We start from the raw sequence: 21,764 nt of genomic DNA, 5'->3' as shown, positions 1-21,764 counted from the left end.
GATCAGGATTTGGCAAGGGTTTTGCTGAGCTCAAATTTTTATCTGGTTCCTTGGGATGGGAGGGGGGTGGGAAACAAGTCATCATTTGAGACTTAAACACATGGAGCTCGCTCAGTGATAAGGAAGGAGCCAACCATCCCAAGCAGAAAGAAGACAGGATGAAAAGAAGCAAAACCAAACACTGAGTATCCATCAAGCGTAGCACGGGGGCTACTGCGACATGTCCACAGCTCCTTAGTTCAATGCACTGTTTAATTTGATAAAAAGTTTATAATGGCAAAAGACAGTCAAAATATTTGTCCCAAGATGCAATCAGAGCTTTGTTTACTGTACAGAAAATGGATCCAGTTGTGTACAGTGAAACATGCCACAACTAAACTAGAGTGACCACGAGGCAGCGGCTCCTCCAGCCTGGGAGGGAAGGTGGGGGGAGGAGGGACGAGACTGTCAGTCTCTGGTGTCATTTTTCAAGTCTTGCAGATAAACTGTCTGACTTCATGGTTGGTCATCTGCAGGAGATGTCAAAATCATTCTCCTGTCCTCTACCTTGGCTGGTGCCGTTGCTATCACCTTCAGCTCGCTCAGGAACCCGCCAGGGCACATTTTTCTTCTGAGAGTGACCACTGGCAAATTGCAGCTCTGGATGCAAGCGTGGCCACCATGCAGGAGTGCTGCACAGTAACTGCCCACGGGGAGCGCTGGGCACAATTAAAGCTGAGCAGTACATTACTGCAGCATGCCTCTGGTTGCTCGAACTCAGAGGCTGCCAGCATTTCCAGCATCTCTTCCTCCTGGACGTATTACAACAGTTGCAAGACAAAAAAAGCAAGAAAAAGCAAAAAACCACACCAAGGCTTTAGGTTAGCCTAAGATCTCAGCCTACAGCTACGTCACGCTCACTCCAAGATGACACTAGGAAGAATCCCCAAGAAATTGCCCAGGGAAATCTGAACCCTTTAACACAGATGCACCAAACCCTTGAGATCCTTCACTCGTGGACAGCACTGATGCATCTGTGAAACCCCAAGAAGGGCCTAGGTACTGCGACTGTATCACCAGAAAGGCCTTTAGCTTACCAGACATTACAGGAGGCAAGAAATCAGAAATCCCTGCCTTTGCTTTGAAGCAGCAAGATGCTCACTGACTTACACCAGCTGGCCCCTGCGTCCTGGCTGAAGGTTTCATGCTGGTGGGGCACCTTCCCTGGTTGCTCCATCAGCTAGAGGCAACCGCTGGCTTGGTGGAGAGGCTGGCAGGCAGAAGCAGGTCCTCAGGAGCACACCTCAGCTCAGCCCATTTTCTTTCCGTAAGGTGCTCAGCAGAACTTCCACATGACGGGCTCAGCTGCAGCAGGAGCAGCAGCACTGCCTGCTTTGGTGCACGCACTGACAGCGCTAGAATATACCAGTTTGCAGCCTGGCATTGCTTCCCACAGAGCACATCATTATGTCAGGGGGTTGCATTCAGCGCAAATGAAAAGCTACTCTAAGGCTAGCAACTGGAAGCGTGGCACCGCAAACCCCACAGCTTTGTGCGAGTCAACACCAGCTGTTTCCCACGTTAATGCACAATGCCTTTGAGCATTGACGCTCACATGAAACCAGGTTAAGAATCTTAGTGCTACTACCAGTTCCTGAAAAAGGGGCAGCGATAATGACACACCAACTCACTTTATTGGGTCTGGATTTTTTTCCCCATTCAAAAGAGCACTGTGCTGCCGTTTCCACTACAAGCAATCCCATCTCATTAAAGTCAAGCCTACAGGGTGGACCATGCATAGGGGAAGAGAAGAAGAAAAGATTATGTGAAACTTAGGAGCTACGCTTGGTGAAGAACAGCTGCAGCAGTCAGTATCCCAAGTATGTTACCATGAGAATTATGTTTCTCTCCCACCCTCCCCAAAGTATTTAATTCAGGGCAGAAGGGGTAGAACGCGTTCACCTTTGAGCTCCCGTGCCACAAGCAACCATATTCATTCAGCTTTCCTATTTAACTAAATGGAGTTCACACATGCTACAGTATAAAGTTACCTCTTGCCATCTGAAAGCAGTCCAATCAATGCTATACACAGAAAGTAGCATTTGAATCAGCCTTAAGTTAATTCTTAGTCGTCGAAACTGTGACAGCATGCTGACCCTTTCAAGTCAACTGGGAGCAGGTAATCTTTGCAGAAGATCCTCAGGCCTTTAATCAGATTCTCAGTGGGTTTTAAAGAGATACTACAGCATCAGTTTGTAAACATCTCTCTAGTGAAAATAAAGATTACTTCTGACCTAGCCAATTACTCAGTCCTAGAAGATATATCCTAGAGTTATAATTGAATGAACCATAGGGAAAGAAAATATATTTTAGGTAGGGGGTAGCAAACCCAAATCCCAACTTAGGATGCAGCACTGTACCTCGTGGAAAGATCAGATACAGAGAGAAATGCTTATAAAAAAAAGTCTATTAAATCATCTAGTCCTTTCTCCTACTAGGGCAAGATTGGTCTCTTGAGCACAGAGCCCTACTAAGATGAGTGCAATTATCAGCTGAAGCTCTTCCTGAAAAGCAGGTGTGATGGGGAAAGACCAAAGCATTATTTTGAGGAGATCCGTAGTATCAGGTACTTCTTTGCACATCACAGAGAATCTGGGGCGAGATGTCAGCTCCTGGCAGCATGGATACGCTGTAATATGAGTAAGCAATGAGAAAGAAAACATTAGAGAAAAAGCAGAGGACTTGCGCTTAGCACCGAGACTGTCAGAGACATTAAACAGTCTCTTGTTGCATTACTTTAAAACTGCATTTTAGCATGCGGAGCCATTGCACTCCGTTGTGGAGAGAAATAATTATTGACTTTAAAAAAAAAATCAAGTTATTTATTCTGGAGCTATTACAGACTAATGTGTAACAGACATCACCTGATGGGCTGTAAAGGCTCCAAGGGCCATTACAGCCTCACAAGTCAAGACCTATTTGAAGGTTTTAAAGTTTGTGGATCACTGCTCTCAAACCAAACAGCACAGGCAACACCTGCACACCAACACACATGCAGAAAAGCTAGGGGAGACTTCTGGGAACAGCAGCTACTTACGCATTTTCACACTTGGATCAAACCAAATCAGATCATCGAAAAGAAGTTCGGAACCTGCAGACGTGGCTTTTGCCATTCCCATCTAGGAGTTCACCCGTAAGCTTGTAGCTTGTGCCTTTTTTTTTTTTTTTAAAGGAAGCAGTGAGGAAGAAAATGACACTATACCCTCCATGCTTCCCCATCAGGGCCCCCCTTCTATTTTACTTTCACAGAGAACTAAAAATCCCAGCCAAGTGACGGGTTTATAAAATTTTAATAGGAAAGAAAAAGGTATCCTCAGGCAGGATCTTATGTGCAGACTTTCACCATAAATGAATGTTCATGAAAATATGGGTTTTATATGGAAACACTGACAGAGCTTCATACATTGTGACATAAATGCCTCAACATGGACTGACGACTGAGAAGGACTAGCGAGTCCCACGTCCTGCAGCTGGGGGCTATCATACCATCTCTTTCTCTAACCCAAACAATTCAGCTTCATCCCTCCACTATTCTCTGGGGAAGGCTGATCTAGAGACCAACTCTTCTGAAGCCCAGAAGCTTTCAAGTTGCTAGCCTAGAAATATTCTTAGCCATTTCCAACTACTTGTTCTAATGACAATAAAATATTTTGGGGTAAAAAGCCCGTTTTCCTTCCTCCCTGGTGTTTCCCCTCCCAGCATCCTCATTACAGGGCAGACCAGTCAGCTTTCATTTTGCAAAGGTAGAGAAGTTGAAGCACGGACCCCTCTGTCTTCACAAGCATCCTCTCTGCCCCTATTTCCACATGGATTTACTGTCCCTGAGAATGAGTGATCTGTGGTTTACCCATGATAGACAAGGTCTGTCAGTGCCTCTCTCCAGCATTATTAACAGTGATCATTATTAGCAGTTTTTTGTTCAATCCATTCCAGGATTGCATTTGCTTTTTTTGAGCTACCTTATACCTCAGGCCTTTTGAGGTCAACCACCACATGTTCATGCCAGCCTTCCCCTCATCTTCTGTCATTTCCAGCTGACGGTGATTCCTGCTTGTAGCTGGTCCAGCGATCCCAGCAGAGATCAGCTGGGGCTCCTGGACTCCTTTTCTTACTGTTGTGAGCTTCACACAGGAATGAAACCAAAGAGCAACAGAAAAGCTTTCACTCCCCCTCCCATCAGTTACTTGCACCGCAAAACTTTTCAGTGGTGTTTTCATGAGATCAGGAAATTTGTACTTAGTGCTCACAAAGTAGCTTTCCCACCCTCTATACTAAAAGGTAAGCTGAATGACTTCTGTTTGAAAGCAGAATTCATGGCTTTGGTTTCAGGATCTAAACTACCACTTCTGAAAACAGTGATGCTTGAGGTTCATTTCCCCTCATCTCCCAGGTTCAGAATAGAAGCATTATTTCTCACTCACAAAAAAAGAAAGAGATGCCACAAGGAATAGTCACATCCTGTTTAGGCTGTCATTTCTTAAAGCAGCAGCAATCTAAGAGCAGTGCTCCATAGCTAAGGTATAACAATCCTGTGCAGAGCTAAAGCAGTTTGTTATTTTTTTGTCAGCCATCTGGTATGTACACACACTTCTGCAGGTCAAAGTTTTGCTTTCAGAAAACTTGAAGCTTCTTAACTGCATGAGGAAGATGGGTAACCACGGAGGGTACCTGCGCAATGGACAAAACCAGTGGTTCTCTCAAATGTGACGCAGACCTAAAGTGGCCAAGAGCCAGCTGCGCCCAAAAACTCCTCCTGATCTCTTCAGAATTTAATTGTCATTCTCTTTAGCATACACACACACAAGGCAGATTAAAAAAAAGAAATGGTGTGCAGGGTGGAAACACCATTACACAGTATTAAAATGTCAGGGGTTTAAGCTCCGTGTTGGTTTAGTCATAAGTTACCAACAACCACTGATGGCAGACATAAAGCTTCCCTTAAATTATTAAGCATAAAACAGCAGACTGTAATATTTTGCTAAACCAAAGTACAGACACAGACAAAGATGTCATTTCAATATTTGAAACCAGCAAGTTTAATTTAAAATAAGAGCAAGCCAATAAGCTCAGAAAATAGCAATGTGTGAGAGGAAAATTACACTGCTAGAGAAAAAAGTGGAAGGACTTAAGAAATTTATAAAAGTAATCTCCAAGTGGAAATTAGAAATCAACCCCTAGAAACAGAATAACACAAAAGAAATATTACTGTCCACTTTCTAAATCAATATAACACTGCTACACGACAGAATTACCATGGTAACTCAAGTAAAAAGAATAAAGCAATTCTTATTATTTCAAAATAAAATCACAGCCTGAAGCCCAGCTTTTATTACAACTGCTGATAGATCGCTGGCTTGTATTTATCTGAAATATTGCTTTTCAATCAGCTATTTTATGAATGTACAAATTTCACTGAGCAGCCCACTTAGACTGAATGCTTAAAAACCCCCAAAAAGACTAGTCAATGAATCGATTATACATACGCATACTTTTTTTTTTAAGGGAGCCTTTTTTTTTTTTTTTACTCTATGCAAATTAAAGAGCGAAAAGGGAATGAGCGAGAGTAAGTTAAAGCCTTGTTTAGTCTGACCTCTCTAAATTCCAACTTAGATTCCCTGGAAAAAAAGGTAATAAGAACGAACAAAGAGGAATATCAGCCTACCCTAAATACTGCAGCCCCTGCACAAGGACAGGGAATGCGTGTGCATCAGGGGGTGTGCGCAAACACACACATAAGAAGAGACACATCTGTTCCCTCCTGATCAAAGGAAAAGAGAAAACACTGTCTAAATACAAAGTTGCTCAAGGACGTTTTGACTTGTCCTGCTGGGTACTTCAGACATTTAAAGCGTTGTTTGTACAGCTTGGAAAGTGCATCAAGCTCAGTATACTTGTCTGCACTGAAGCCACGCTAAAGGCAGAGCTCAGTCAAGTTCCCCCACGCCTCCACTGCTGGTGCCACCTTTTAAACACATTAATGCAAGGAGAAAACCAGCAGGTTCCCTTCTGCTCCCTCCCCCCAGATGTTCAAAAGAGCATCGATCAGGAACTGAAAGCAACAGTCCTCTTAAGAATAACAGAGCTCCTCCTCTGCCCCTGCCCCTCCAGTCCCTCCTTCCTCCAGCCACACCAAACACCCCTGGACCACCTGAATGCCAAGAGAGTCACTAGATATGGGGCAGAGCTCCATGGGACCTTGGAGTAATTGCATGGAGAACCAGCACGCCAGCAGGCTAAGAAGTTAAAGTACCATCTACCAAAAAAGGGTCACTAAGGAAGCGCCTGTAGACTGTCAGGATGTTTTACAGCACAGTCCTACCTCACCTTTCTGTCGCACGCATGAAACGGCAGAGGGGAACATGACCGACACGTATAATCACGGCAGGAATGAGAGGGGAATGCAACTGATGCTCATAATTATGACAGGAATATAGGCTAGTGAAGGTTTTTCCTCAACAATTTGCAATTACTTGGACTGAACCTCAGGGATGTAAAAAAATAAATAAAATAAAATTGCCTATTGAGAGGGGATCAACACAACTGCCCCAACAATAGTCAAGGACAGCAACTGTTGCAATAGTGCTCCGTCCTTCCCAGGAGATCCAGAAGTTGTTTCTCCCTTCTTCTGTGGAGCTCTGACCTCCAAACCCAGCATGGTGGAGCAGGTGAGGTGGAACCCAGGCCCAGCACTGTGCCACGTTAAAAAGAGATGGCGTTGCAGATCCCACCCTCCTCTTTTGCTGGGCAGGGCAGCAAGGGCTGTGTCTGACAAAGCAGAGCTGAACAAATCTGGGACAACTTGCACAGAAGCCCACCCATGCCTCAGGCACATCCCCCCAGAGACCCAGGCCTTAGTTCCAGGGAATGCTAACTTGGGGTACACAAATTCCTTAATACTGGCAAAATGCTTTGAGGATTAAAAGCAGCAGTGATATGCCAAGTATCATAGCTGGAAGTATTGCTGCAACAAGAGCAATAAGCCACCTGCCAGCTGTCTTTTATATTAAAATATTTCAGTGTTCTTAGAGCTGCTTAATTTCCCATCTCGCTCCAAGTCCAGAGAAACTTTGTGGGTTGCTAGTTGTGCCGTGCAGCAGTGACATTGCTCATTATTTTTAAAATAGATTTAGAAGCTGAGATCACGCTCAGCTCAATCTAAAAGTATGCACTGTCTTTTAGTGTAATGTGGTCCTTTGCCATCTACTGCAAATGGGGTTTAAAAGCAGTGGTAGAAACAATGTGTGCTTAATCTGAATGTGGACTGCAGAGAGGTCACACACTCAAATATCCTGTTTTATGTGGTATCTGGTTGTATTTTAAAACACTCTTTCTAGAGACTTCAAGCCAGCTGAGGTCACAAACAATCATATACAGATTAGAAAAGGGAAGGAGCTGGGGGGAGCAAAAGAGAGCCTTGTCTGACACACTGAAATAGGACACTCTAAATTGCACTTAGTATTTCTGTAAAAGAAAAAAATGGCTAAAGTAGTAAGCTTCAGCAAAACAGTAAATACAGGGGTAGTTAAAGAGTTTTTATTCAAATAAAGTCTTGCCCCAGGAGACGGAAGGAGATTCTTGAAATATGGAGATAGGATTTTACATGTGCTAAAAGCATCAGTGTGACACTTTTTGGAAAAAAAAAGGGGGAAAAATACCTTCGTTGTTATACATGACAAAATAGCAACTAAATGTTTGCTTTGATCCCAGCGCATAAAGGGTGAAGCTTTTAGGCAAGGAGCGGCAGGTGATCTCAGCTCTTCTGCAAGTCCTAATGCTCCTAAAAGCCACTCTTCCAGTTTCTGTAATTGGGCATCAGTAGTTAATGTAGTATTGACTGCATTACATGCTCCTGTGCATCCTCTCACTAATGCCAATTGCATCACCTTGTACATTTACCATATTGCTTAGCCAATAGCTGTTAAAAGCAATCCAAATCATGAATCATATAGGAAACTTTTAGCAAGACACGACATCCAAAGGAGACAATTTACAGTTGAGTTAATCTGGGTACATTAGCGAGACATGGATTCAGGAAGACAGACCAATTTATGTTACTTTAGTTTTACCCTTTATTGCTTTGTATAGGCAAATGAATGGAAGGGCATGGAGTAAAAACAGATATAAAGGAGTCCTTTTCAAAACAGATCTCCATTCTGTGCAGACAGGTCAAAGGGTTTGAGACTGATGCTTGGTTCAGGCTTTCATAACCATAACAGGGTACTTACAGAAATCATTTTCCACAAAGGAGTATAAAGATAAATATATAATGGATTCTGAATAATGTTCAATACCCACCCCCACTGCAAGTACATTAGGCAAAAACCAGGTTGCTCAACATTATCTAAGGCATGGCCTATCCACGAGTCACCTGCCATCAAGAGTGCCAGGAAGAGGCTTTACACAAGATCCCAGGTAGGTCTGCTCCCGAGCTCTTTCAGGTGGGAACCCAAGGCAGGAGTGTTCTGCAAAACACACCAAGGCTCACCGGCTCAGGCCAGTCCTCCACCCGTAGATCTCTACCGTGTCTTTTGTCAATATACAGAAAGTACGACCTTCCCCTACCCACTTGACTTGAAGGGATTGCATCCTTTTGAAATGTATACCCATCTCTCTGCAACAGAAGGAAATGATACGAGCATTAGGAGGCATTGGTTAACTCACATCAGCTGCAAGGTAGAGCCAACCAGGAAACAAATTAGCAGCGAGTTCCCTCTAAAAAAGTACATTTTACAGAACAATTTCATACTGCATGTTTGATCAAAAGATGCATAGCAAATTGACATAGCACCTTTCTGCTTTTCTGATCAAGCTCAGTAGCGCTGGGAAAATAGAGGAGTTGGGGGAAAAAGGACAGCTACAAAGTGTGCTGTTGCCTCATCTCTTATGGGTAGCGAGTAATTTGCAATATTTTTGGAGGGGGAAGGAAAAAAAAAAAAAAAAGAGTGGTGAAGGAAATTTAGGGGAAGCAATGGCTCACCAGCCAAAAACTTTACAAAAGAAAAACTGAACTGCATCCTTAAATATTGGATTCCAAAATACTGGAAGCTCTGGTGTTCTAAGCCTGGTTTAAAAAAAAGATCATGATTCCCCTTTGAAAAGCTTCCAGAAGTCCCTTCGAAAGAGTTGCACATGCAGGGAAAATGCCAAAACAAAACATTTTCACTAGCTGATCAATTTAAACAGCTGTGGTAAAGCTGCAGCCACTGGCACCATCATTAACAATTTAAAGCATGGCTGCTTTTGTCTTCCTTCCCAGTTACATTCTCATTATGCCTTTTTATTTATTAGAAACACAGTCCTCCAGAATACATTTCTATATCTCAGATCCATAATAAACCGAGTAGGAACATCCCTGGCTTCCATTCAAATGGATGTTTACATTGGTGAGAGGGTTAATCGTTTAATTCTGGTCCAAGTTCTCTGCAGTTCAGTCATGAATATGCAACAATCATCCACTTTTTCTTTAAGAAAAACTAGAACTGTTGAAATCAATAGTTTAAAAAGAAGGCAAATATTACCTCCACTGCCCAAATTACCCTTTCAGAGTTTGATTAGCATGCAAGGAACTCTGAACACTGGCGTAAAGAATTCAGAAACGTTCAATGAAATTAAAAAACCCTCTAAATTTGGACAACAGCATCCATTATCTGCTTTGATGTGCAACGTATGAAGAAACTAGTTTGCAAGAACATTCACTGGAAAGGAGAGTTGAGCATCTGTTTGCACAGATAGCACCCAACATCGCGCTTGAAAACTTGGGCTCGGGAGTCATCCTGTTGGAGGACAGAGAAAACACACACACACTTACACACTGAGAATAAAAAAACAGTAGCTGCAGTAAATTGTTCTCAGACCATCTATAGGTTTAATTATGTTAATCTAATAGTGAACAACTTTCATTTTAAATCGCCCTTCACTCCACCCCCAAGTCTTCAGTGAATAGGAACTACATTCACTGAATAAATCATTCCCTGGCAACAGTTACGCACATTATTGAAGTTGGGGGCAGTGATTTCTATACGGTTTAAAACAATGTCTATGTATTCTAAATGATGACAGTTCTGTCCAATTTTAAAAAGATATAGACCCATTAGAGTTTTATAGTTCAGCATTTAGCAGCATCTGCAGTGCCTTTTTTATTCTTACACCGCAACACTTAATGCTTGATACCATTATTCTGATTTTGAATTGATTTCAAGTAAAATACCTTATTTGCCATAAACTTTCATATTCTTTACCTAAGTAAGACTCCTCACAGATGCAATCAGTCATAATGCTAAAAGAACAGTTTGCCTTTAGCAGAAATGTAATAGTTCATGCTAATGACAGCAAAGCAAAACTTTGAGCAGCAAGCACATTTGCAAAGAGAGTAAACCCATCTTTAAACACAAAGCCTGAAAACCTTAAGAAAGCCTCCAAATGAAATCAATTAATCCTCCAACCATGATAAATTTCTTAACCATTTAAGAAACGTATTTCAGACTCTGCTGTGACCCTTTATCACCAGACCTAATGGATTACTTTATTAATAATGCACTGCTCTTAAAAGGAATTTTTCTGAAGATTCTACCATAAGAGAGCATTTTCGGAATGGCTATGACAAACAGGCTGACATGTTCACATTGTATCTATTAAAGATAATAAAATTTAACACTAACTCCAAAAAAGACAAATTATGTTCCGCTGCCAGGGTATCAAGCATCCTTTCTACTGTATTAAACCAAAATTAGAGCAAACTAATTTCCAAGAACCAGCTTCTTCTTTTGCCTTATTACCCAAGCTGAAAAATGTTCCTACACTGTTGTAACACTTGTTATGTCAAACAGACAACTATCACATCTCACTGGCATCTGGGAACGAAGAACGATGACACCCTATACAGATGCCTACCCAGATCCTTCAGCTATCTAGTCCGAGCAAACACTAAGAACTATTTGATTGCCTGGCAGGAATACACCTATACAAAGTAGTTTACTCCTATTAGGCCTGCTAACTCCTTTCACGCCTCTTCTTCCCATAGGATGAGTTTGCATTAAATAGAGACCTAGGTTATCAGTGCTCCAACCACAGTACCTTCCATTTCCTGAAAAGGTTTAGGCAATTACTTTACTATCTCGCGGTACTCTCCTGCCTCTGTATTTGCCATTTCCAGGAACGGGGGGCGCCTCTAGGAAGACAACCTCTAGCTGCACACTTGGTCAGCTTTGGAGAAACATTCCAAAATTTTTTTTTTTTTTTTTTCCTTTCTGGCCAAACTGAGTCTCATGGTTTATTCTGCTGCCAAGTGTGCTCTGGCCTTATTCAGATTCCTGCTTTTACAACCTTCTGCCTCCTCTTCGTAAATATATTAATCCACTGCTGTACACTTGAGTCACAAAAGGACACAGTGTCATGAACTAAAGCCAGACCAAACCTCTGAAATTACACCAAGACCATGTGTGTCAAGATCAAGCCCTCAAAAAACCAACAGGTAACCCAGCTCAATAGGTAAATACAGGGTCTTTGGTGACCTGGATCAAACATTCTTTGAAGAAGCTGATGTCTGGGAAGATGTGTAGTGTTTCTTTATAAATGGGAAGTTAGACAACGATGGACCACAGAGAAGGCCCAAGGTAGAGGGGCATAGGAAAAAAAAAGAAAACAAGGAAGGAAAAAAAAAAAAAAAAAAAAGAGGCAGCTTCAGGAATATTAGGCAACAGAAAAATTCGGTTCCATGTTATGTGAGGAAAAAGCCACCCTGCCGTTTCCCCTCCTCTCTCTTTGCATGATTCTTCAATAGGTATATCTGAGAAAGGTATGTTAAAAAGAAAACAAAAGACACCAGCAGCACGTAGAACAGCTCTTCTTCCTATATGGCACTATTTCATATTAGGCTTGTGTACAACCTGGACGTGCCTTATTTTTGTGTGTATAATGATTTTTATCAACAGAAGCAGACTGTCAGGACCTATCTTGCTGGAAGTCGGTATCTCTCCATATCCACATACTTATCTATAGGTACCCCCGTATGGCAGCTGGCATATTCATTTGTGAAGTCAGCCCAGAGCTCTGCTGTCCTGGCTAGGGCGCTGTGGCACCATTCCTGTAACTGCCATTACACAATTCATTTCACTGCTTTTCTAATTCCAAATGCTGCTTTTCTTTCCTTCTGTGCAGTGTAAGATGGGGTCTTACACAACAGGGAACCCAACTGCTGCTACTAATCTAGTTTCAAATTACCTAATATTCATTGCCCTAAATACCCCCCCTCAACCTAAGACCCATTCTCCAAGTCCAATGCACACAACCACTGAGTATCCGTATTTTTCTTTTCATTTCTAAAGAAACTATGGAAAAAATTTTAAAATAAACCCCAAGGTTTGTATACGGGTCCATGTTTAATGGAGTCCTCCGATATATTATTTACTTGGCCTACTCTTGCAATCTCTTTAATCAGAGTTCTGCTTGAAAACACAAAGGATCCGTGATTTGGGGTGCTATGTCTATGCAAACATCAGGACGAACACACAGCTGATCAGTGTTTTTACAAGTGCGCACACACTCAATAATTTGGTTGAAGGATACTATGTCTAGTTAACACAGTACAAGTTAGCTAAAAGGAAACTTTCACCCCCCACACACATAACAAAGAGCCGTGATTTCTGTTAGTGCATTTCATACCATACGTGCTGATTACCAGGCTGTGCTTCATTGTTAGCAGAGATTACAGCTGGGATAAGCTGCAGCTTTTTCCTAATTGCTATTATGATGACTGAATTTTTGTTTTGTGTCAAGCATTATTCACACGTTATACTCCAAAATTTGATCCCTCCATGATGCATTATTGATTCCATGCAGGCAATCATACTGCCGCCAATGTGAAGAATTAATTTGGGCTATTCTATTTGATTTGCGTTGCTCCATCGTAGCAGAACACAGTTCTATAGGGAAACACAAATTGAAAAGGAAGATTTAACAAAATATGGAAAATGCTGCTGTCCTTTAAAAGAGATGAGGTCCTAAGGAGGAGAAAAAACAAAATCCCCAAACCCAGCACAACACGTGTGGTCCAGAAAGAAATAAGGTCAATCAGCCAAATTCATCTTAGTCAGAGGAAGGTTAAAAGAGTAGCCTTATGCCTCTAATAAAGTAAACTAGCTTGCTTCAACTTATATTGCCAAAGAAAACAACTGAACACCTCTGAGAGCGACACTGCTTCAAAGCCTTTGAAACCCTGTTAGCTTCATTTGTTTTCCCAGCATAAGCAATACTCAACCACTTAGCGTGTCTTTTATCCACAGTCCAGTCAACTGCAGAGCGGATCTAGAAGATGTGTAACAGATGCTTCACATCTACTTCTTTTTTTTAAAGTTCTACTGTGTTAACAAAGAAACTTATGAGATCTCAACAGAAATAAAGCCCAGGATTTTTTTTTTCTCCCCTGAATAAGATTATTTCACAGTTTTTGGATGCCAACTTAATTAGCATAGAATAAATTCAGAAGGGCAAGACAACTCATTCATGGGCACTAACCCCACATTGGTCAACTCTTAGTCAAAATCGGATCAAATCTGCATACAAGAGGCCACCGATCATGACGCATTTCTGCTTGGTCTCATATTTTAAAGGTGTAAAATCTTTGTGAAAAGTCCATTCACATTTTTTCATTGTCCCAAGTGCTTCACATCAGAATGAAACAAAACCTCACATCCCACCCCAGAAACTAGATTCAAATTCTACGCACATGAATACACCAGGCTGATAATTTTAGAAATCAAACTTACAATGAGATAAAGACCTCAAAATGCTAGATGTAAAATACTGGGTAGTATTCTCCCCTCACCCTTTTTTGGGAAGCAAGGAGCGGGGAGAGAGAGAAGAGAAACTTCAGTAGAAGACCTTTGGTTAAAAGTGAGCATCCATCCATTATTTTCAATAGTCAAGCCTTCTTTCCTAAGTATTCTCCAGTACAGTATTAATTCAGTTTTAAAATACCAGAAGACAGATATGGGTCAGGGAACAAAAATCCTATTGCTCCAAGTTATTAGCATTGGGCAGCTTTCAGTACTATTCACAATACATGATTAGCACCAATCTGACACAGGAAAGCAAGTGACTTTGAATTACAAGTTATTTTTCTCATAAATATTTTAAAAAGCAATACATATATTCAAGTGAAATCAATGCTACTGCCAAAATGCTCAACTTCCAATTTCTCCAAGCTCTTTGGCTCCCTGTGAAAAGCTGTTTCTTGTCTACAGTCTTGCAAATACTCAGTAATTTCTTCTACTTCCAAATGACAACTGCCTATAACTTCTTTTTTTTAACACTTAGAGAGATTTCTGAAAAAAATTTTAAAAGATCAGAGAATCCAGCAACACACCCATTACACGGCACACTTCGTCCATTTATAAAGGTGAAATGAAACAATGAGATAATAGCTACAAATGTGCGTTAAAAGATGTAGTTCCCACTTTCAATACACAAAGTGCTGCCAAGGTGGAGGTCTTTGGCAAGAGGCAGCGCCATCAATGGAAGTCCACCTGGATGGCTACAGAAGCGTTCCGCTCTACCTCAGTTTTAATCTTTGCTTTCAGTGTACAAGCTATAAGGGAAGACCTAAGCCACAAAGCAGCCTTAGAAAAACCTCATTAAAAAGTTGTGATTAGACTTACTACATTCGTCCTAGAAACTACTGGTGACTGAGCAGTTAAGTTGCCCACCCTGGTAGGCAACATGCAAAAGAAGGCATCAGGTCATTCAAACTACTAACTATCGCTATCTATTATTCTTTACATCAATTCATACCCCTTAGTCATCCTTGATAAGGACTAGTCAGCTTTAAAAAAATAAGTATATGTGAAGTCCTAAAATAAGTCAAGCTCTCCTTCAGCTTCATTCATTAAATTACCTCCCAAATGAACCTCCACTTCTGCCATTTAGAGAAGGGAGTAAATTCTTAGAATAAGCCAATCCTTTTTTGCCAGAGCAGCTTATTAGCTTATTGTCATTATGTTTATAGCTATGAAGAAAAGCTGCAAGAAATAGATTTTAAAGGCGCACATTAAAGAGACCCAAATGACATGCAATGGAAAGGAAAGAAAATCTCAAAATTAGATTTACAATAAAAGCTGTTAAAATAAACAGGCTAAAATGGATATATTAGAGTAACTTGTAGAAAGAAAAATCTAAATAGATAAAAAAAAACCAAATTCAAGCTGTTTCTGCTATGTCCTTCAGCAAACAGAGCCTGGGGTAAACCCTTCTCGACTGGTTCGATCATGCCAGAGAAGAGATTAAAAAAAAAAAAAAAAAAGAGCAAGCATGCTTTTACCAACACAAGAGGAAAATATCAGAAGCTGAAAGCAGAGCACTCAGATATGCACAGCGCGCATCTGTTTCAAAACTATTTATTTCTACGTTAGCAGCACACAGAAGACACCAAGCACAGGCTAACACAATCTCAGCCCACCTACCGTCCTCCTTGTCCAGCACCATCATCTCCGCAATCAAGAAAAGTCCGGGGACAGATGCTTCTTCTCCAGCAGCCTCCGCTCAAGGGAGAAGAGAACAAGTCTCTGGGAACACAAATGAGCTACGGTACAGCTGATCGTCCTTTAGCAGCAAGTGAGCTCTAATTACCCAGTTGTCCAGCTTTTAACCTAGATTGCACTCAGTTAGAATTACACTCAGAAATAAAGCACTTTGCAGATACAAAAGCAGTCTCACCTACTTTTGTGCCTCAGAATTGCGAGGAACTAAAACTGCAATTTAGAAAGAAGGGGGATCAGAGCTGTTTCTTTGGTTCTCACCTTCTAAATGGCTCAATTTACACAGTATAATCTATTTTAATGTAATTGCATTTGATAGCTCATAACCCTAGCTGTTGCAACTACACAGCTTTCAACCTTATAAAGTGTTTTCCCTTTGGATTTAAGCTGAATCTAAATCTAAAATTATATTCAGAGAGGGTAGAATACCTAAGCCTGACTACTGCTGCCTCTGCCTCTCAATTTGTGAGCTTTGCACACTTGCTATTGAATAAATGCACATATTTCCCAGGGACCCCTCTCATTCTCCTGTCAGGGTTTCCTGGCAAACTGCAGCCTTCCCAGCTCAGCAGCACCACCTGCAGCCCAGCCCCGGCCCCTCCGCCGCGCAGGTAGCGGCAGCCCCGGCTTCTCCTTCCCGGGGACCGAGCCGCGGGGAAAAGCCCGGGCACGGCGCTTGACGGGCTGCATCTCAAACCCACGCTGTTCTCTTTGCGTTTATAAACGCGCCGGTCCAAAGCAGGGGTGTTACTCCAGATTTGCTCCCGTAAGAGCGGGGATTTTGTTTGAAACCAGCCAGGAGCTTCTGGCAGGTCAGAGACTCAGAACTCCCCGCAGCAGAAGCCGGCGACCCAGGCTGCGTTACACCAGCCCTGCTACTCGCGGCTGGATTTCACACGTCTGCTGTGACCTAAAACTCGATACTAGTTTTCTGTACAAACATTTTGGGTTTGTTTTCACGTGTACGTATTAGTTTCAGGGAATACTCTGGAGAATATAGCTCCATTTTCACTAGGTCGATATTAAAATGAATTTAACAAATCAAATGCGGTACAAACCCTTACAGGTTTGCTCCTCTTTTCAGAGATGCCATCAATGCCCAAATATAAAGTGACAAGTTTGGGGCCCACGTCTTTTATCCTTCCTCTCGCAACTCGCGACCCTTATTCAGACAAGTCATCTGTTGTCTCCGATGGCGCTCATAAGGATTGCGGGATCAGATGCTTTGCTACCAAGATCAACAGCACCATTTCACTCATCTCTGTCTTTTAATCCTAGAAAACATTTCATTCCTGCTTTAATGATACTTCTTCCTCCCCTTTACAACTGATACAACGGTACTTTAAAAAGCATGATAGCCGGCTCAAGTTATATATCCTTAATACCGATTTTTAATTAGATTCCTTATCCCCAGCGGAAGTGGCTTTTCCTTCCCCCTTCATTCAGAATACTTAATCCTAACAGTCCTTGAGCATATTTGATGTTAAATGTATCATTTTACATTGAACCATTTTCACCTAGTACTTCGAACAACTCCTGTTTCCTAGCGGTACTAGTTTGCAAGTGTTGAATATGTATTTTAGCTAAGAGTGTGACCACCATAAATACTCATTTTATTTTAAGAAGTATCACAAGCTAAAAAGGAGGAGGAGGAGGACTTTATCCCAAAGATTAAAGCCTAATAGTTGAAAGCATCAGTGCAAAAGGTAACAAAAACACAGGCTTTCTAAATCTGAGGTATTTTAATACTTCTAATATACTGTTGGCCTCCATTAGAAAACGGTGAACTCCAAAAGTGCTCCATCTTTCTGTTTGCGTACTTTTCAACCCTATCACCTTCAAAATGGACAAGCTTACCCCAAAATATATGGTATATTTAAGCTTACACTATTTGGTAATTACAAGAAAGGCAGATTTTTGATAAAAATGAAGTTACCCATTGCCTCTCGCAGCTGACTTCTGTGGCAGAGCAAACTAGCAGACATAACGCACTTGTAAAAAATACGCAGTACCAGATCAATGTATGTTTTATTCCTTTACTGCTTCAGCATGTCATAGAGACTGGATTATTCCCTTTACAAATGGGTATTTTTAAACACTTTATCTGCTTACTCACTTCATACACCAACAATAAAAGAAGTTTTCTAACCCCCAACACATTTGTACAGCAATTAAAGTCAACTACAATTAACACAATCTGTTGGAATTAATCATGATACCTGATGTCAGTTTACTTTTTTAAGCAGAAAACTGGTCTTTGCAATCAAAACATTTATGTATTTGAGAAATATCTTAACTCTCATTATCTTGAAATTTATAAATGCGCTGCACGGTGCGTAGGTTGGCTTGCTCACAGCAAATTCAGTGATTTACGCAGTGGAACTGACTAAAATGCAAGCCTTGAAGTTTTTCACTCTCAACCCTTCTCTTCCCCCCCCTCCCCGTCTCCCTTCTCTCACATCCTAACATTTGTTTCGGGAAGATATTTGCCAAAGTTCCACTGTAAAACGGTATTTTCTAATATCAAGTCATGTTGCATCAGTCAAGTTATATTATGTCACTTCAAACACACAAAATGACGTTACCTCCCTGACATAACTTGACGTGATGCCACAACACATCAAGTCAAAAACATCATTATTGTTGTTATTTTTCAGTCTGCCCCTTCATCCTCAATGATATCTGTAAAGACCACGGAAAAGTATTACTGCACCTCTACTACTTCTCTCGGCACCACAGAGTGTGTTTGCCAAGGAAGCTTTTCACTCACAAAGCCGTATAGCGGTTGTTAGACTTCACAGGTGATACTGGTGTCTCACTAGGGCTAGCACACGCCCCTAAGGCACCATTACAGCACCGACCCGGGGGCTGGAAGAGTGGGCGGCTGCCTCCGAGGCCATGGCCATGGCCCAGCTTGCCAAGTAGCCTTCAGGGATGCAAAAGCAAGGAGCACATTGCAACCTCTACCTACTAGGCAGCCAGTGTCCTCCTTGCGATGCACCAGGGCTACTGGGGGGGGAACGTTTCTGAAATCTTGCCTTCTCCACACAGTAATAACTATGAATACCCCCACTGCTGGCAGAGACCTCAAAAGAAGAAAACCCCTCAAAAAAACCCCTGCGTGGCAAAGCCTCTTAAAATCAAGGGGAGAACTGGATACTAGCCACAACGCCAGGATTTTTAGATGGTAGAAATCAGACTGGCCTCTGGGGAAAAAAAAAAAAAAAAAGGAAAAAAGAGCCATTTAGGGGAGTAAAACAGACCCATTTTTATTAACAAGCTCATTCAAGCTTGATTTCAAAAGGAATTGGTTTAGTTAGCAAAAGCTTCCATTTTAGTCCATTTGTAACCTATGCAGGTCCAGCATCCCCTTTTAACATTCACAGATGAGCGGGCAAGTGGAGCCCATTTGAAGCAGGCAGAAAGGAACGTACAAAGGTAAAATAACCTCTTCATAAAAAGAGTTTCTTCTCTCAATCTCACCTCCTGTCCCCAATTTCTCCAGCGCACTTTTAAAAGCGAGCATAATTTCTCCTCGAGCATAACTACTCCATCAACAGCACAGGAGATTCCCAGGCATTACCGCAGTTTGTTGCTCTGATCTCCACATCCCTCTCATCAGGGATTTGTTTCCTACTTTACTCTTTTTTAAGTGCACCCCGCACTAATTTTCTCTTACCTCTGCCATCGCCACCATTATTCCCTTTTACACAGCCGCTCATGAGATCTCCTGGAAGGAGGCTGTTGAGAACTGTCTGGATAATCAATGGTTCTAGTTTCATTTCCTTACACGACCATCACGTCGGCCCTGAGCTCCTTGTGTTTAATGAGTACATCTGCAACACTTGAAAGAACCCAAATACCCCTATTAGGAAACCCTCTTCAGATCTCAGTTTTTCCTCCCAGCTCACCTGTGCCTCTCGCTTCTGCGATGGAGGCAGCATCCTGCTGTTAGCCCGTCAATCAGATTGAAACAGATACAGGTTGGCAGGCATACCCTCTGACAGAGAGTCACTGGGATTAAGACATCACCCAGTTATTGTTATTATTAAAGGGTATTAATGGAGATGTTAAAAGCCTTTCCTCCCTTTTCCTCCAACAGTCGAGCAAAATTCAGGGGATTCACGCAATGCACATCACCCCCAAAAGTGAGGTCAGAGAGAAACACAAACCTTGTTCCACATACGTACACCAGTAAGAAATTAACCTTGCTTAATTCCTCTGTCGTTACTTAACCCTTTTACCTTTGTGCACAGGGGCTGAGGGATGAGAAAAGTCTTTCTACTGTTATCTCTCGCGGACCAGTTAGATAAGTTCATTCCCTCTTCTCCAACACATATGGTTTCAACTGGAGCATTATAGACCCCATTAATAACACCACATCAGTTTACTTCAGAGGGCTTCAAGAAACTGCAGGAAGAAAAGACGCTGGGAGAGGGATTCTCAGCCCAGAGGCATGTGACGAGTTTGCAGCAAGCTCCCTCCCCACGCACCTCTCTGGGGCAGTGAGCATTTGACCTTCTAGTTGTCAGCGCTTCGGCCCCCTCCCACACAGCCGGATCGCACAAGCGAGCCCGTGATTTCTCTTCGTGCCCCATCTGACTCTGCGGTGTCGTGGCAGGCAGACTCTCACCTTTCTGAAGCAGAAACTCCAGATCAAAAGAAGGGGGGGGGGGAGGGGGGCAAGGGGGGAAGAGGTAGAGAAACAAGAAAACCAGCAAAGGAGAGCATCTCCCACTTGCCTCTTTAGCCTGGTATCCACTTTTCCGAGTTAAAGCCCCCCACCAGCCCCACAGAGAGACATTTTGTGGCAACTTACGCAATCACGTAAGGCAGCACTGACTGCAATGGGAGCGCGGTGTGGCTTTTCGGCACGCCACAGCCTCGGATACCACCGAAGTTGGCCCGGTGGTGACACACGCTAAGGCCACCAGAGCTGATGGCGGGCTCGGTGACAGGGCTGCAGCCGTCAGGCACTTCCCCGCTGGCCGCAGCACTCGCCGGGGCCGGGGCAAGCCGCCGCCGGTGTCCCCAGCGCGGTCACCGCCGCACGGCGCCGCACGGAGGGGGCCGGGCGCGGGCCGCCGGCTCGGCACGCCCGGGCGGAGACACCCCGCACCACCCGGCCTTGAAACCGCGGCGGGGCGGCGGCAGCCCTCAGGGAGAGCGGCCGCGGGGCGGTGAGGGGGCACCGTCCCGGGCGCACCCGCCGGGCCCCGGGACCCCTTTGTGAGGCGGCGGGTGGGGGGCTCCGCTACCCGCGGCACCGGCGGGGCGATGCGGGACAGGCCGGGCAGCAGCGCCCTGCCGCGGCGCAGCGAGCGGCGGCCCGGCGCGGGGCAGCTCCCTCCGTCCCTCGCTCCCTCCGTCCCCCCCTCCCCGCCCGCCGCCTCCCGCGGCCGGGGCGCCCGGACGGAGTTGGCGGCGGCGGGGCCCCGCGCCCCCGCTCCCACCTACCGTCTTCCTTGTCCAGCACCATTGTCCCGGGCGCCGAGGGCGGCCGCCGCCGCCGCCGCTCCGGCTCCTTGGAGCTCTCCCCCTCCAGCCGCCGCCGCGCGGCTCCGGGGGAGGCGAGGCGCGGCGCGGCGCGGCGCCGCGACGGGCCGGGCCGGGGAGCGGGGTGCTGCCGAGGCGGGGGGCAGCGGCGCGGCCGCCCCGGCGCTGCCCCGGGACGCGAGTTTGGAGCGGGGCTGCGGCGGACTACGGTCGCGCTGGGCGCCGGAGAGCTGGAGCTGGGCTGATGCACCAGCCGCCTCGCCCCCGGCCCCGCCGCTGCAGCTCGAGTGCCAGCTTAGATATTAAAAAAGAAGAAGGTGAGGGGAAGAGGAAAAAGGTAAGGGAGGAACAATATCGGGGGCTGGTTCCCCAGCTCCGTCCTTTCCCAACCTGCGCTGTCAAAAATTGTCTTAATGTAATCGCGTGCGATGGCTCACAACCTCTCCCCCCTTTGCTGTTGCTACTGCAAGAGCTTTCCAGGCTTCTAAAGTGCTTTTCTCTTGATTTCACTCTAAATCTAAAATTATATTCAAAGGAAGGGGGGTGGGAGGGAGGAAAGATGTGAACCTATCACTGAAAGCAAAAGCACTTGCCGCCTGCCTCTCTCGCTTGCTCGCTCTCTCAATTTATGTGCTTTGCACTCTCTCCTGCTGCTGAATAAATGCACACATTTCCCAGGGACCCTCAGATTCCCCTGTT

General features: G+C 43.9%; 1 protein-coding gene across 3 annotated transcripts in view; it reads right to left on the bottom strand.

Moving 5' to 3' along the window:
• LMO1 (LIM domain only 1) overlaps positions 1-21,126 on the bottom strand; it is a 62,417-nt gene extending 41,291 nt beyond the window's left edge. Inside the window, exon 1 of one of the 3 annotated variants that reach the window (XM_076344043.1) lies at positions 21,027-21,126. In XM_076344043.1, the coding sequence (XP_076200158.1) occupies positions 21,027-21,048 (22 nt within the window). In that variant the 5' untranslated portion in view covers positions 21,049-21,126. Of the gene's footprint in view, positions 1-15,494; positions 16,045-20,388; positions 20,523-21,026 lie in introns of those variants that run through there. The other 2 variants (XM_076344044.1, XM_076344042.1) reach the window with 2 other exon arrangements.
• Positions 21,127-21,764: the final 638 nt, after the last annotated feature.

Source organism: Aptenodytes patagonicus, chromosome 7, assembly GCF_965638725.1.
Source record: "Aptenodytes patagonicus chromosome 7, bAptPat1.pri.cur, whole genome shotgun sequence".
In the NCBI taxonomy this organism is placed as follows: Eukaryota; Metazoa; Chordata; class Aves; order Sphenisciformes; family Spheniscidae; genus Aptenodytes; species Aptenodytes patagonicus.
Note: the sequence above shows the minus strand (reverse complement) of the source record. Positions and strands in the feature narration are given on the sequence as shown.